This window comes from Alternaria alternata (assembly GCF_001642055.1).
Source record: "Alternaria alternata strain SRC1lrK2f unplaced genomic scaffold CC77scaffold_15, whole genome shotgun sequence".
Classification (NCBI taxonomy): domain Eukaryota; kingdom Fungi; phylum Ascomycota; class Dothideomycetes; order Pleosporales; family Pleosporaceae; genus Alternaria; species Alternaria alternata.
The window spans coordinates 597484-612294 of record NW_017306204.1 but is presented as its reverse complement, the minus strand read 5'-3'; the positions used below and the strand labels follow the sequence as shown (position 1 = coordinate 612294).

At 51.6% G+C, this 14811-nt stretch overlaps 7 protein-coding genes across 7 annotated transcripts; 5 read left to right on the top strand and 2 right to left on the bottom strand.

Moving 5' to 3' along the window:
* Positions 1–5: 5 nt before the first annotated feature.
* Positions 6–2398, bottom strand: CC77DRAFT_1096556 (amino acid transporter). Its single transcript, XM_018529847.1, has 3 exons — positions 1655–2398; positions 495–1606; positions 6–449 (listed from the first exon to the last, which is right to left on the bottom strand). Exons 1-3 carry the CDS (start codon positions 1933–1935, stop codon positions 244–246), a joined length of 1599 nt encoding a protein of 532 aa, XP_018384078.1. The 5' UTR covers positions 1936–2398; the 3' UTR covers positions 6–243.
* CC77DRAFT_1022197 (acid phosphatase) lies at positions 2289–4338 on the top strand. Its single transcript, XM_018525413.1, has 2 exons — positions 2289–2803; positions 2851–4338. Exons 1-2 carry the CDS (start codon positions 2649–2651, stop codon positions 4160–4162), a joined length of 1467 nt encoding a protein of 488 aa, XP_018384077.1. The 5' UTR covers positions 2289–2648; the 3' UTR covers positions 4163–4338.
* Positions 4339–4422: 84 nt separating this feature from the next.
* CC77DRAFT_1022196 (hypothetical protein) lies at positions 4423–5430 on the top strand. Its single transcript, XM_018525412.1, has one exon. It carries the CDS (start codon positions 4561–4563, stop codon positions 5188–5190), a length of 630 nt encoding a protein of 209 aa, XP_018384076.1. The 5' UTR covers positions 4423–4560; the 3' UTR covers positions 5191–5430.
* A 299-nt stretch (positions 5431–5729) lies between these two features.
* CC77DRAFT_1032716 (molybdenum cofactor biosynthesis prote) lies at positions 5730–7113 on the top strand (the record flags this gene model as incomplete). Its single annotated transcript, XM_018526762.1, has 2 exons — positions 5730–6054; positions 6104–7113. The coding sequence occupies 2 exons, from the start codon at positions 5730–5732 to the stop codon at positions 7111–7113; spliced, it is 1335 nt and encodes a 444-aa protein (XP_018384075.1).
* Positions 7114–7303: 190 nt separating this feature from the next.
* On the top strand, positions 7304–9882 carry CC77DRAFT_204247 (MoaC-domain-containing protein). Its single transcript, XM_018530620.1, has one exon. The coding sequence runs from the start codon at positions 7599–7601 to the stop codon at positions 9615–9617; it is 2019 nt and encodes a 672-aa protein (XP_018384074.1). The 5' UTR covers positions 7304–7598; the 3' UTR covers positions 9618–9882.
* A 223-nt stretch (positions 9883–10105) lies between these two features.
* On the top strand, positions 10106–13389 carry CC77DRAFT_993138 (hypothetical protein; the record flags this gene model as incomplete). Its single annotated transcript, XM_018536403.1, has 2 exons — positions 10106–12399; positions 12449–13389. The coding sequence occupies exons 1-2, from the start codon at positions 10149–10151 to the stop codon at positions 13387–13389; spliced, it is 3192 nt and encodes a 1063-aa protein (XP_018384073.1). The 5' UTR covers positions 10106–10148.
* A 182-nt stretch (positions 13390–13571) lies between these two features.
* Positions 13572–14786, bottom strand: CC77DRAFT_940074 (hypothetical protein; the record flags this gene model as incomplete). The annotated part of the gene is made up of 1 exon (XM_018534710.1): positions 13572–14786. The coding sequence occupies one exon, from the start codon at positions 14784–14786 to the stop codon at positions 13572–13574; it is 1215 nt and encodes a 404-aa protein (XP_018384072.1).
* Between the last annotated feature and the right edge of the window lie 25 nt (positions 14787–14811).

The window sequence follows — 14811 nt, the reverse complement described above, 5'->3', positions numbered from 1 at the left end:
AGAATGGTATATATAGTTAGGAGAGCGTGGGGCATCGGTACTGTCACAGTGCCAAGCGAAGTGAAAGGTTGTGTTGATATAATGGCGCGGAGGATGATTTCAATGACAAAGGCTGGGCCTAATTTGCACTTTCACTGGCTATGTGGCCAAGGCGCATGACCGTGTCTAGGCCATGATGTAAACTTGGAAGAGTAGCGCCTAGGGACATAGAATCATAGATTATGTTGCTGTTTGTAGTAGTTCCTACCTTTCCATCTCATGTAAGTCTTTCCCCCCATCGACAGCCTTGGAATGTTGAGCTGTAGCGTCGGTTGGCTCATGGCTTTTCATGGCTTCCAAGACTTCGAGGCCCACATCTGCTCGAGGGCCAGTAAAATTCTTGCGTCCATCTACGAACCATTGGAAGGTGCTAATGAACAGGATTATACCAAAGGCGACGACGCAGTAGTCTGGACTAGTTAGCATAATACATGTAATCGGCAAAAAACACTTACTCATGCTCGAAGCTGAGACGGGCAATTCAGGCGGGAACAAGAAGAGAACAGTAGTGACGATAGTGTATGCGATACCAATCAAGTTCGCAATCCAGCCGAAAGGTCCAGGCAAAACAAAGGCTCTGGGTCCGAGCATCTTCCTACCACGGCAGACATTGATCGCAACGGGTATCGCATAACTCACACCCAAGGCAACAACTGATGCTGAGATAAGAGCGTTGAAAGCGCTGCTCGATCCGATTAAGATCAATCCAAAGAGAATAGTCAAAGTCGCAGCCAGAATTAGGGCGTTGAGCGGCTGACCTAGGCGTGGGTGCACCTTTGCGAAAAACTTGGAAAATGGAAGGCCGCCATCCCGAGCGAATGCGTATGTCATGCGACTAGAGGTGGTCATGATGGCAGTCTCTGCGAAGAGAATGCAAACCAATGGGAACATTAGTAGACATGCTGCTCCAGCTCGGCTGCTTGTAGCATTATACAAGATCTGTAACAAGGGGCCTGGCGCTGCTGAGATGATGGACTCTGCGTCGCCACCGGAGACAAATAGCAAGACCATGAGGAAGATGAAGCCAGTTACTGTTCCAATACAGACGCAGTAGATCATGATCTTTGGCCCCTCAACCGCAGCATTCGGAATCTCCTCGATCATATGTGCGACTGCATCGTAACCGGTAAGCCCAAAACCACCTTGGAGCAAGCCCAGAAGCCAAGCAATACCGTCCGGCCAGCCCGTCTCATTGATAAATTCGGTGAAGACGAATTCTGCAGACGCGTATTCCGGGGATGAGCAAGCTAGGACGGTAATGCAGACAATCGCAAAACCGCCGATTGACCAAATGAAAGCGCCACGATTGACGTAAGGCAGAAGGTTGTTCATAAAGGCGTTGATGATGAAGGCGATGATCGTCCAAGCGACATAAATCAGCCAGACCTGCCATGGGTGCAGCGTGAAGTCGGGATGGTATAATGCGATTAGGCCAGAGATGAGCTGAGACGCTAGTAAACCTCCGGAAGTAGTCAGTGCAAGCCATCCGGATACATTGATCCACCCAGTAATGAAAGACGCGAGTGGAACCCATTTCCGCGGGGTAATGACGGCGACCCAATGATATCTGCAACACTGTGAGTTGACAATAGAAACACCGCTCGGAGATGCTTACTGTCCACCAGCAGTGGGGTATGCTGATAGAAATTCGGCCAGGGACGCGGCCAGACACAAGTTGCATATACCAGCTGTGACGAGTCCCCATATGACGCTGGTTGAGCCACCGGAAGGCAGAGCTAGTCCGATTGACGATGAAAGCGCCGTCCACGAGTTCAAGATGGCGAAAGCAAGCCCAAGCATAGACAGGAGACTGAAGTTGCGCTTCAGCTCACCCTTGTGGCCGAGAGCCTGCAATTGGGCCTCGTCATCCAGTGTATGTCGCTCATCGGGCTTCATGGTGGCGTATCCAGGCGGCGAATGAATTGACGAGACAGGGACTCGATGTCTACGGAACGAGAGACGAGGAGACGGACTCTATATAATCCTTGGCCTGACGATGCGACCCCGAAGAACGCGCGGATGCTGTGTCGTTAGGCATGCCGCCATTGACGTCGGCTGATACGGATAGGGCATGTCCAGCCTAGTGGTTGAAGCTTGTCAAAGCTTACTTGTGGTTCATCCATAGATAAGACGCCCTGATGACGGTCTCCACTTTGACCGAAAACATGGGGTAAACGCCAATCATAGGCCACGCTCGCGTCTATCTCTAGCTGACGAAACGGCGTTACATCGCGCAATTGCATGCAAGACCGAAAGCCGCCATCGGCTACGGACGCGACCGTATCTAGCCCCTTACTGCGCGTCAAGGGCGTTTTTCAACATGGCTGTATCGATAGGTGACGCGATCAGATGACAACGCGATGCAAGTGAAAAGGACGGAGTGCGGTGGTGGTTGACTTTCGTGGATGCTCTTGCGCTCGAGCTTGGCGTCCTCGGATTCTGCCGACAACAACATGATGGGCGCATACGTCACCGCGGCTACGCGACATTCCAACACCGACACGTACTCCAGAGGTAAACTTGGAATTTTTGTCACTTCATCGTATCAATTCGCGGACTCGTGGATATCATTGCCGTTACTTCTCTAGATGAGTAAGCCCTGGAACAGGATGCGTGGCCCTCGTTCCCAAGACTATGCGCCTCTGCCGTTGAGCGAGAAGGAGCCTCTTTCGCACAGATCTCGACGCGACCAACGGTCGAAAGGCTTGGGCATATGGGTTCTACGAGCACTCGGCGCATGCGTAGTTCTATACGGAGCCTCCAAGTATGAAGCATCAGTCCTCTCAATGGTCCAAAGCTGACGCTCTAAAGCCTCCTTAATGTCTCCACCAACAAGTCCTGTGACAGCGTCAACGAAGGCTACCGCTGTAGCCCGAAGACGAGCCACTCCTGGGGTCAATATTCGCTTTGGTATTCCGTACCCTCGGACATCAACGTAGCGCCTCCGAAGGGCTGCGAAATCACCTTCGCGAACGTCTTGTCCCGCCACGGCGGCCGCGATCCCACTCTGGGGAAAACCCTCGCCTACCACATCTTGATCGCAGACATCCAAAACACGAGCACATCGTATCCGAAAGAGTTCAGATTCTTGAAGGATTACGATTATACATTGGGTGCGGATGAGCTGACGGATGCTGGGAGGCAGGAAATGGTCAACTCAGGAGCTCACTTCTACCGCCGTTACCAGAAGCTCATCGACGACAACGTACCATTCGTACGCGCGGGCGGACAACACCGTGTAGTTGAGTCAGCTGAGAGGTGGCTTGCGGGTGTCGCGCAATCACTTAAGGAAGAGCCGCGAAAGATCGATGTGGTGATTCCAGAAGGGCCGAATTGGAACAATACTCTCTCCCACGACATCTGTCCAGCATTTGAGGGCGGTCCACATCATGGTCTCGGGGATAGGGCGCAGCATGTCTGGGCTGACAAGTTTGTGCCGCCGATCCAACAGCGCATCAACTCTGCTCTTGGAACGAACCTCAGCGCCACGTCCATCGTGTACTTGATGGACATGTGCCCATTTGATACATTGGCGCATCCGTCAGCCAAGATGTCAGACTTCTGCAGAATCTTTACCGAAAAGGAGTGGCGTGAATACGACTACTTCCAGACACTGGGCAAGTTCTACGGCTACGGCGTTGGCAACCCGCTTGGTCCGACTCAGGGCGTTGGATACGTCAATGAACTGCTGGCGCGACTAACGAACAAGCCTGTTGACGACAACACCAACACGAATCGCACCCTAGACTCCGATCCCAAGACATTCCCCCTCGACCGCAAGGTATACGCCGACTTCAGCCACGATAATGACATTAGTGGTGTTTTGGCTGCGCTCGGCCTGTACAACAGAACGAAGCCGTTATCGAACACCACTATCGAGGATACAAAGAAGACACATGGTTATTCGGCAGCATGGAGCGTGCCATTTGCAGCACGTCTCTACGTGGAGAAGCTGCAGTGTAAGCACGAGAAGGAAGAGTCAGTTCGTGTCATTGTTAACGACCGCGTACATCCATTGGACTTCTGTGGTGGTGACAAGCATGGCAGGTGTACGTTGAGTAAGTTTGTAGACAGCCAAAGCTTTGCAAGGAGCGGTGGCCTTTGGGATCAGTGTTACGAGTAGATGTCGCTGTTTAGCGCGTATTTCATACTGGCATTCAGCATTTGACCTTCAGCATCGCATCAGGAGCACATCTGCAGCATCGCAATGTACTTATCCATTGACATTGACACACTATTAGAAGGGGCACTAGACGAGGTCATGCCCACCCAATTGTTTGTTAGACAATGAACCTGGTTTCATCTATTTAGAACAACTCTGCTGCAGAAGTCACGCCTTCTTCACAATGTCTCGCTTGTTGCGTAAGTACAAGCTGTCGGTGACCAGCAAACAGTTCTATAAACATCTAGCTGACAACTAATTGCGACATCACAGCAGGAAGAACAGCAAGTAGTTCTGCCACTGGGCGCTCTCTACACCAGAATCCCACATTAGTCAAGTGCCACAGCTTCTTGGGCTAGATGGGTCTCAAGATAAGAATACCAAAGCACATATGGAACGACTATCAGCCTGAAGCCCATTTCCACAGATCAAATAGACCGTTTTCGAAGCCAAGACTGATACTTCGACTTCCACCAGCTCCCACGGCTATCAAAGCTCGTCAAGTAAGGCGAAGAAAGCACAATAGCTCACACAATGAGCCCACGTCCTGCAAAGCAAAGCTGCACCAATTTCACTACGGCGGACCACATCGACAGCAGAAAGGGAAGTGGCAAAACAGTATTACATACCAACAGCCTTGTCTACAACGGACATGTCCGAACTGCGTGAAGTGGCATCCACATCTTGTCCGCGAGCTGGCACAATCACCAGTAGTCAAGGCCTTTCATGACAGTTCGCCGACTAACAGCCTTTCACGCCTTGGAACGCAGGATATTCCTTTCAGAGCAAGACGTGGTACCGACCTATACAACTCCCCAGACAGTGAACACAGTTTTGATAGGCCGACGTGTATAATCTTTCCAACAGAAAAGGGTAAGAGTAGGTTTCGGGAGCTGTTCCATGAGAGAGAGGGGCGGGAAAGTAGGAACAAGAATGATGACGCGAATAGAAACAGGACGATGCTAGGCCAAGGTAGTGGTAGGGCGTGAAGAGGGGCACTGGTTGTATAGAACAGCTTGCGGTCGTGTCAAGACACATGTCCGCGGGCCGCTCTAGTAAGCCTGGCACGTTTTGTATATCCACAAAACGCGTGGGTGATGGAGAACATGGAAAATGCCCAAGACTCCCATGTTGGACAAGGATGCTGTAGTGTGCATGTGCCATTTTGGCCACTGTCGGAACCATCGGAACTGTTCCGTGAAATTATCAACAGACATCATACTTCCTATGTCCACGGAGCGTCTGAGGGATAAATAGCAGAAGGGCTATCAGGACCACCTAGGCTCAAGATCTAGACTGATTTGGATACACTTGCCTACCCCACCCTTGCTGAGGGTATCTTAGTAAGGTCGCCGCACTTGGCAGCAGATCCCTGTAATCGGCTCGGACAGCCCACCTAAAGCATCTGCCGCATGTCACATCTCAGTCATCTCCGCCCTACCCTTCTCTGGCGTATATAACTCCCCATGTGCGCCCCTCCCAATGTTGGACGAGGCTTTTACAAACTCGACTCCTCCTAATGGCGCAGATGGCTAGGATACGGGCGGGCCCGGCCGCGGTGCGACGAGTTGCTGGCTGTGGCAATTATCTACGACAACCGTCAATAAGCGCATTACAGACAAGAGGCGTTGCGACCAACGCGGCGACCCAGGAGCCGAATGTCGACTTTCCCGCGGGGATTCCACCGGTTGCGGTACCGTCACGTTCGAGTGGAGACGCCCGGAGGAAAGCGATCAAGAATGCGAAACCCTTCTCCGACTTCTTGACGGACACGTTCAATAGGCAGCATGACTATCTCCGGATCAGTATCACAGAGCGATGCAATCTGCGGTGTCTGTACTGCATGCCAGAAGGTGCGATTGGTACGCTTACACAGCAAAGGACGCTGCTAACAAACAGCAGAGGGCATACCACTGTCTCCGTCGGCCAACATGCTTACCACACCCGAGATCTTCTACCTCTCCTCGCTATTCGTCTCACAGGGTGTCACCAAGATCCGCCTCACTGGCGGCGAGCCCACCGTCCGTCGCGACATCGTCCCGCTCATGCAGCAGATCGGCAGTCTGCGCCCGAAAGGCCTGCGCGAACTCGCACTCACAACCAACGGCATCTCGCTACACCGGAAGCTGGACGCAATGGTGGAAGCGGGTCTGACTGGCGTCAACCTCAGTCTGGATACACTAGACCCGTTCCAGTTCCAGATCATGACTCGGCGGAAAGGCTTCGATGCTGTCATGAAGTCGATTGATCGCATACTGGAGATGAACAAACTAGGCGCCAACGTCAAGCTCAAGGTTAACTGCGTCGTCATGCGGGGGTTGAACGAGCGCGAGATTCTACCCTTTGTCGAGATGGGCCGCGAAAAGGACATCGAAGTACGCTTCATCGAGTACATGCCTTTTGGTGGAAACAAGTGGAGTGAGAACAAGATGATCAGCTTCCAGGAGATGCTGGATATCATCAGGACCAAATATCCGGGGCTCAGGCCGGTGCCAGGACACAAGAACGACACCAGTAAGACGTACGAGGTGCCAGGCTTCGTGGGCAAGGTCGGCTTCATCACGAGCATGACAAATGACTTTTGTGGGACGTGCAATCGGTTACGAATAACGAGTGACGGCAATCTGAAAGTCTGCTTACACGGTAACGCCGAGGTGTCTTTGCGCGACGTTCTGCGACAGGGCAACAATGGCGAGCCCATTGACCAGGAAGCATTTGAGCGCATCAGGCAGATTGAGATGGACCGACACGAAGGCCGCTTGAGCGATGAGACAATCCTTGGCTGGGGCCAACGCGAGCGCGAACTCCTTGACGTTGTTGGTGCTGCCGTCAAACGCAAAGCGGAAAAGCACGCCGACTTGGATGATCTGGCCAACATGGAGAATCGGCCCATGATCTTAATTGGTGGGTAAATCTGGACTCTTTCTGTTTTCCTTCACGATGGTTCTGGTTGGATGCCTTACGATACCACGGCGGTCACTGCATAGTTGGCGTTCTGAGCGTTCTCCTTGATTGTGAGTCTACACTATCGCTTAGAGATGGACATGTGGCTACATATACCAATCATATACCCGATTCTACCATCGCTTACGGCAGTTCAGTCTGTGATGTATCTTGCTGACCCTGTCTAGATGACAAGCCTCTAGCGAGCCGGAACTCCCAGCGGCCTGTACTACGGAGAAGACCATTCGACAACCCCCATGCCTTGCTGGCACGACATCGCATACCCAGCTCACCACTGCCCTATCTGAATATCGTGTCTCAACCCCCTTCAACCACTGTTCGAGCCTTCTCTACCTCGCCTGTGTCTGCTGCGGAGAAGCTATCTCAGCTGGAGCCACTGCAAAAGGCTGAGGATATTCCAGAAGCTGGTAAAGCCATCAAGAACGCGACAGGAATGGATCTGCATTCCATACGAGACTTTCTGGCTGAAGTAAAGTTACCACAAGGAAGCGATCGAACAATCCAGATATTAGAAACAAATATCATCAACCTACAAGATCGCATCGCCCGCGTCGTCCACCAAATCGACAGGCCTGCAACGAACGTAAAGGAAGCTAAGGAGAAAGAGAGGCTTGAAGCACAAAGGTTCGAGTATGAAGAACTTCTTGGAGAGACCGTGGAAAAGTATACAAGTCGATTCGCTGCTCTCAGGAGACAAGCTAAGCTGAGGAAGCAGAAAGAAGAGATTTTGGAGAAGAAAAGGGCGTTGGTGAAACAGTTGGAAGAACAGGAAGAAGCCGAACGAAGGGCTAGGATGGTTGTAAGAGCAAGGGAAGAAGGAAAAGAGCGGGATGGCAAAAGTCTTGGTGATATATTGGATGATGCATTGAAAAAGATCAGGAAGGAACCTACACATCCTCCTAAGATACAAGAACAAAGAGACAGGAAAGTCTTACCCTCCGACTGGGTCGTAAGGTCAGTTGGGGGGTCAGGTCCTTATTCGGTCTTGGGTCGAAACGAATTAGATCGAAGCTCCGAGGAAAATGCGCTTGCGGATCCAATCATGGACAAGGGACGAGTGCCAACGGTGCCTGGCGAAGGACATGCATTTGATCTCCTATCATCCTCGCCCTCATCCTCACCAAGCAAACGTCCTGGTCTCGTTGTTCCGCCATCCGGCATTTTACCTATCGACGAAGATCTCATCGTCACTTTCGACGCTCCCGTCCCCCAACTTCAGCAGCAAGTCCTCGCCCTACGAGACCGGCTTAAAAAATCCTATCCACGCCTCGACGTGTTACCCTACGAGGTCTGGACCTCTGAGAATAAACGCACACTACAAACATGGCTGAAGATCTTGATTGAAAGATGGCAGGCGAGGTTTGAAAATGTTAATCTCACGGGCCAGATGGTTAAAGGAATAGTTGACGAAAAGCTAAAGGCGGTATTAGATCAGATGGTGATAGATCACAATCTTGACAATGATGCAGCAGAGAGGATGGCAATGAGGTGGCATGATGTGTCTTCTGAGAGACAATCTCTGACTGGTGATGCGGAAGGCAAGCTGGATTGGGATGAGATGGAAGCGGAAGGTCTGGGGTTTCTGGCTGATGATATGGAACATGAGCCGTTGCAGCAACAGCAACCTGATGTTGAGGCAGTGGCACAGGCGCAGCATGGTATGACTGAGGTAGTAAGAGGAGAGTCCAGTGGCTCGACGACGTCTAGGTTGGTGGGTCGTAGGATGTACTCGACCTCCTCACGTTACGCCACCTTCCCTTCGCCTGAAGCCGAATCCAAGCCGAGCTCGATCGATAAGACGGATGGGAAAGATAAACTACATCAACGACAACCGCAAACCCCACAACCTCCTCCAACCTCAGAAGCCCAGCCCACAAGTCCTCAACCACACCTCCCCCACCTGACCGCCTCCGGCTCCGCACACATGGTCAGCGTCTCGAACAAGCAACACACAACACGCACCGCCATCGCCGTCGGAACCGTGTACTTTACTAACCCTACCCCCCTCCAATTGATACGCTCGAACAGCTTGGAAAAAGGCGATGTTCTGGGTACATCGCGAATAGCGGGCATCATGGCAGCAAAGAAATGCCCCGAGATAATACCTTTATGCCATCCGATTGCCTTGACGCATGTCGGGGTCGAACTTCGTGCTTTTGGGTCCAACTCGGGTGGATCCTCCCCAGACTCCTTGCCATCGATACCCATATCCCCGTACAGCATCGACCCCGGCTACGGCGGCATCCAGATCGAAGCAAAGGTCCAGTGTACGGGTCCTACGGGGGTCGAAATGGAAGCTTTGACGGCAGTCATGGGTGCAGCGCTCAGTGTGGTGGATATGTGTAAGGCAGTGGACAAATTTCAGCGGGTGCAGGATTTGAGGGTTGTATTAAAAGAAGGAGGCAAGAGCGGCGTTTGGAGGGAGGAGGGATGGGAAAGTTGGCAAGATTAATGTGTAAGATAGTGTAGAGGACCATGACAAAGCAAGAGAATCACGACAAAGCAAGCTAATGCTTGCGCAAATGTAACATACTTTCAGCACTATTTCCATGTCCTGAGCAACCTGTTTGAGGTGTCTGTATGGGAGCTCGAAGCTACTATGACTCGTGATCCAGCCTCTTTCGACGCCGCCCTTCATCTCAAGCTGCAAACCCGGCACCTCATCTTAACGTTTGAACTCACCTACCATGGTTCTCCGGCAATGGAAGCGACTTTTAGGCTGAGACTAACTAGTCGGCGGGACCCCAACATTCCGATCTACCCGCGGAAGCGTTGCATTTACAAATAGTACGGATTAGTCGCTGTGGGTGAACCAACGAGATTGTCCGGAGCGCGTCGTGCATCAGAAAAGCAAACCGACCATGACGACACAACGACAGCATCATGCTTATGGTCAGTTCGCTACATATCCTCGTGTGCGACATGCATATTCGCGAGGATGTAGTAATTCTTTGGCCTTGCTGCTCTCGAAAAACGCGTAAAGATGCCTCCAGTCCCCTGGCGAGTCCACATTACCGATCACCCTGGCTCAACGCGAGAGGAGATCGAGCAGGAGCCTGACTGGTCGACCGAACATAATCACCAACATCGCGTCGGCTACAAGAATCGCGATGACCGTCGGGCTGGCATCACCCACGAGAGTGATGAGGCCAAGACGCGCGACGACGTCGAAGAAGCACGCGAGGGTCACCAAGACTTGACGGGAAAAGAGAAGAAGGGCGATCTTGTCAACTTTCGAGATATTGTGCTAGAAGAAAAGGATCTCCACCTGCGACACCCTGAGAATAGAAGCTTAGGCTGGAGGTTTGTGCTCCCGTGCACGGAAGATTGGGTCAAGAACCAAGAGGAGTGGCCGGCGAACGTGGAGAAGCGCGAGAAAGAAGAACAGAAGAAGAAGGATGAGCACCAGGATGACGGTACAAAGGACCAAAAGAAAGGTGACGGTACATTAGACGAAGAGCAATGGAAGCGAACTCAGGGCGACAGCGACAAGCATCATGACGCATATGCCGAAAGTGGGGAGGACTCTGGCTACTCTAGCGATGAAGCCACAAAGAAGAACAAGACAGAGTATGAGAAGCTTCGAGAGCGTTACTCCGTGCAAGAAATCGCATTGCTTCGAACTCTACAACACGAGAAGGACTACATCCAAACCCTTGAACAGAACGATGGAAAGCGCAAAAGCCCTCAAACGCACAACCGTAGCACCATCTCCATCGATGAAGCAGATCAATTTTCCCCGGACAACTGGCTGCCACGTTCTTCAGATTTAATTCGCCTGACGGGTAAGCATCCAATGAACGCCGAGGCAAACCTATCACATCTCTACGACGCTGGACTGATTACGCCTAACGAATTGCACTATGTGCGCAATCATGGCGCTGTCCCAAGACTGCTGTGGGAATTCCACGAGTTGGATGTCGAAGGCGGTAAGCTTGTATTGTCCATGGACAATCTGAAGAACGATTTTGATACCATCAACATTCCGGTAGCTTTGGCGTGTGACGGTAACCGCCGGAAAGAGCTGAACATGATCAAAAAGTCTAAGGGATTCAGTTGGGGTAGCGCGGCTGTCAGTTGCGCATACTGGAAAGGACCGTTGGTGAAAGACATCCTGCTTAAAGCTGGCTTACCAGCAAAGATGCCAGAAGGCAAACGCTACTGGGTCAATTTCGAGGGCGCAGACGAGCCCAGTGAGGGGAAGTATTCCACATGTCTACCATTTGACTACGTGATGGATGTAACAAACGACGTTATTATCGCATACGAAATGAACGATCTCCCGCTTCCCCCTGATCACGGATACCCGGTGCGACTGATGATACCAGGGTACGTTGGTGGACGCTGCGTCAAGTGGCTAAAGCGTATCTGGATATCAGAGAAGGAAAATGACTCACATTATCATATTTGGGATAACCGCGTCCTACCATCATTTGTTACGGAAAAGGACGGCCAATTTGCGGAGACGTTGTTCCGCCATCCCGACACAGCTTGCAATGAGCAAAACTTGAACTCGGTCATTGTGAAGCCTGCGCAAGGGGAAAAGATACCGCTTTCCGAGGCCAAGAAAGGAAAGACGTACCGTATTGAAGGTTATGCATACGATGGCGGTGGTCATGAAGTACAGAGAGTGGAGGTCTCGCTGGACGATGGAGAGACGTGGCTGTATTGTATTCGAAAATTCCCAGATGCGCCTATTCGACATGGCAACAAGTTCTGGACGTGGCTACACTGGCATGTGGACATTGAGATTTCGCACTTACTCAGAGCGAACAGCATCACAGTGCGCTGCTTCAACGTCTTCAAGAACACCCAGCCGAAAGATCCAAACTGGAACGTCATGGGTATGATGAACAACTGCTGGTACATTGTTCGACCTTCAATCGTACAGGGAGACGACTCTGATATGCCTTCAATCATGTTCCGTCATCCGGTGGAGCCAGGCACGGCGGATGGTGGGTGGATGAAGCCGAGCGTTGAGAACCAGATGGCGGCTGTCAAACAGTCGGCTGGTACGCCACAGAAGCAGTTCACTCGGCAGGAGATCGAGAAGCATGACAAAGAGGATGATTGCTGGATCGTGGTCGATGGAAAGGTTTACGATGCGACGAGCGTGTTGGAATGGCATCCCGGAGGTAAAGCCGCCGTATTGGGCCATGCCGGCAAAGTGCACGCAGAGACTAGTAATGAATTTGAGAGCATACATGACGGTTATGCTTACAAGAAGCTCAATGGTAAGTCTTCCAATCATGGTTGTTGCACGTACGCTAATATTCCGAACAGAATGCGCAATTGGTGTAGTGACTGACAAGACTGCTGCTTTCATCAAGAAAAACGCAGAAGCAGCTGCGAAAGAGCAGTCACAATCATCTTCTCAACACAGTAAAGTTGTTCTGCAGAAACACCGATGGGTACCGGTCAAGCTCCTCGACCGCAAGTCCATTTCGGAAGACACACGCGCGTACACCTTCCAACTACCAGACGATACACCCGATCTGGGTCTCGCAACATGCCAACACGTACAGCTAGGCTACCATCTTCAAGACAAGATGCTCATCCGATCATACACGCCTACCAAACCACTTCTTCCTGATTCATCAGATGGAAGCGATAAGAAGAAGACTGACAACCAGAATCTCGCAGACGGCGTCGGTACCTTCGAACTCACTGTCAAGACCTACTTTCCATCTAATTCGCAACCCGGTGGCGCAATGTCCAACATTCTCGATTGCATGCCTCTCGGTGAGGAGATCGAGATCCGAGGCCCAATCGGCGAAATAGTATACAACGGCAAGGGCGTCTTTAGCATCTCTGGAAAAGACTACACGTTCAAGAAGATCAATCTCGTTCTCGGCGGAAGTGGTATCACGCCCGGATACTCACTCATCGCACGTGCGATGCTATCGAGCGATCCTGATATACAGATTTGTGTTCTGGATGCGAACAAGTCTGAAAAGGACATCCTGCTGCACAAGGAGCTTGATGAGTTTGAGAAGTCTAGCGGAGGCAGACTGAAGATTACTCATATCCTCAGTCATCCGAGTGACGAATGGAAGGGCAAGAAGGGTCATGTAGATGCTGATCTGATTCAAGAAGTCCTGTTTAAGCCAGAAGAGGGGACGGGCGTTTTCCTTTGTGGACCTCCCGGTATGATTCAGAAGGCTGCCTTGCCGGCACTGGAGAAGTGGGGTTTCAAGGAGGGAGAGAATGTGTTTGGGTTTTGAGCGTATATGCAATTCCTGTAATCATGAAATTCTCGGCCCAACTCGATTTGGTTCGAAACTTCTGCATTTCCATATCTTGACTATGCCTAGATGCTCCACTTTTGTGTAGCCTTGATCTCCTTTTGCCTGTTACTAAATCTAACAGATGTGTCTTCCATCCGAAGACATATTAGCTGATACAGCTATTCTTCCTTCTTGTACCCAGGATATGGCTTCACACCCTCAAACCTCCTAACACAGCCACCCAGATCCATGCCCTGTCCATTCAGCTTGAAATGTTCCTTCACAATGTTCTCCAGAAAACAGGTGACCGCACGCGCGCCCTCCGCTGGAGCATTCCCACTCAGCCCGCGGGCTTTGGTGCCCTTCTTTCCACCTTCCGTCCTAGCTAGCTCAACAATCATGGGAAGATCGGACGCATCGAAGATGGCAGAGTCGTCGAGGTCAAACTCCGTAGCTGGGCCAGTTAGGTGCGACCAGGTCGTCGGCCAGTGGATGTCGTGCTCGCGGCGGAAGTCGGCGCGACCAAAGAAGAAAAGAGGAACGTTTCGAACATCTGAAGATAAGAGGGGTGGTGTACCGGAAAGATTTATGCTGAACTTTACGGCAGAAGAGGTGAGACCGAGTGAGGTTGCTACTGTGCCACCAAGGCCGTGACCAATGATACCGTACGTCGCTGTCTTCAATCCTGACGTAAAACGTTGAGTTGTGAAATGCTGTTGCAAAAGAGCGACGTTGTTGATCTGAGAGAGCGTAAACGCGATGTCGGCCATGCGCGTGTCGACAGCAGTTTGGACTGTGGTGTTCCAGGTTGTGATGGGGGAGAAGTTCGAGAGAGGGACAGTACCACTGTTATATACAGTCTGGAGGTCGCGAGTGCGGGAGGAAGAGAACTGGACAATGGAAGCGTCGCCAGGATGGTCGATGACAACAACGGCGACACCGTTTGCGCTAATGAAACGTGCCATGGTAGAGTAGAGTAGTCTACTCGTATCAACATGCGGTTCCAGGACTATGACTGGGAATTTGCTTGCATCGATGTTGGTAGAACTGCCACAGCAAACGCCATAGGCCATCTCTTCGAATATGCCTGCATCACGCTTCCCGCCTTCGATGAACTGCTCGTTCGCAATCGCAGCGGTCTGAGGGGGCATGTAGCTGTTTTGGCATTCGTTCGAGCATGACTCCTTGGGTACGGGCATGTACAGGCTGACCATAAGCCGGCGGACCTCATCCGGCTTGTATGGATCTTTTCGGGCAGTGTCTGTTAAAGGAAAGTGGCTGACAGCGACCTTGTACTTGTGTTTACCATCGGCACTGGGAAGGCGAATAGCGTGGACATTGCCGTAGAGCGCGGTGAGCAAGATAACGACTGTAAGACCGATAAACGGAAGCATGATGATGGGCCGACAAAGTGAGCGG

Excerpts from the sequence above, each read along its gene's own strand:
- CC77DRAFT_1096556 (XM_018529847.1), bottom strand. The coding sequence starts at position 1,935 with ATGAAGCCCGATGAGCGACATACACTGGATGACGAGGCCCAATTGCAG. Across the intron at positions 1,607-1,654 it reads TACCCCACTGCTGGTGGACA|ATATCATTGGGTCGCCGTCA; the intron begins GTAAGCATCTCC and ends ACAGTGTTGCAG. Across the intron at positions 450-494 it reads CGTCTCAGCTTCGAGCATGA|ACTACTGCGTCGTCGCCTTT; the intron begins GTAAGTGTTTTT and ends TAACTAGTCCAG.
- CC77DRAFT_1022197 (XM_018525413.1), top strand. The coding sequence starts at position 2,649 with ATGCGTGGCCCTCGTTCCCAAGACTATGCGCCTCTGCCGTTGAGCGAG. Across the intron at positions 2,804-2,850 it reads GTTCTATACGGAGCCTCCAA|CCTCCTTAATGTCTCCACCA; the intron begins GTATGAAGCATC and ends GACGCTCTAAAG.
- CC77DRAFT_1022196 (XM_018525412.1), top strand. The coding sequence starts at position 4,561 with ATGGGTCTCAAGATAAGAATACCAAAGCACATATGGAACGACTATCAG.
- CC77DRAFT_204247 (XM_018530620.1), top strand. The coding sequence starts at position 7,599 with ATGGATCTGCATTCCATACGAGACTTTCTGGCTGAAGTAAAGTTACCA.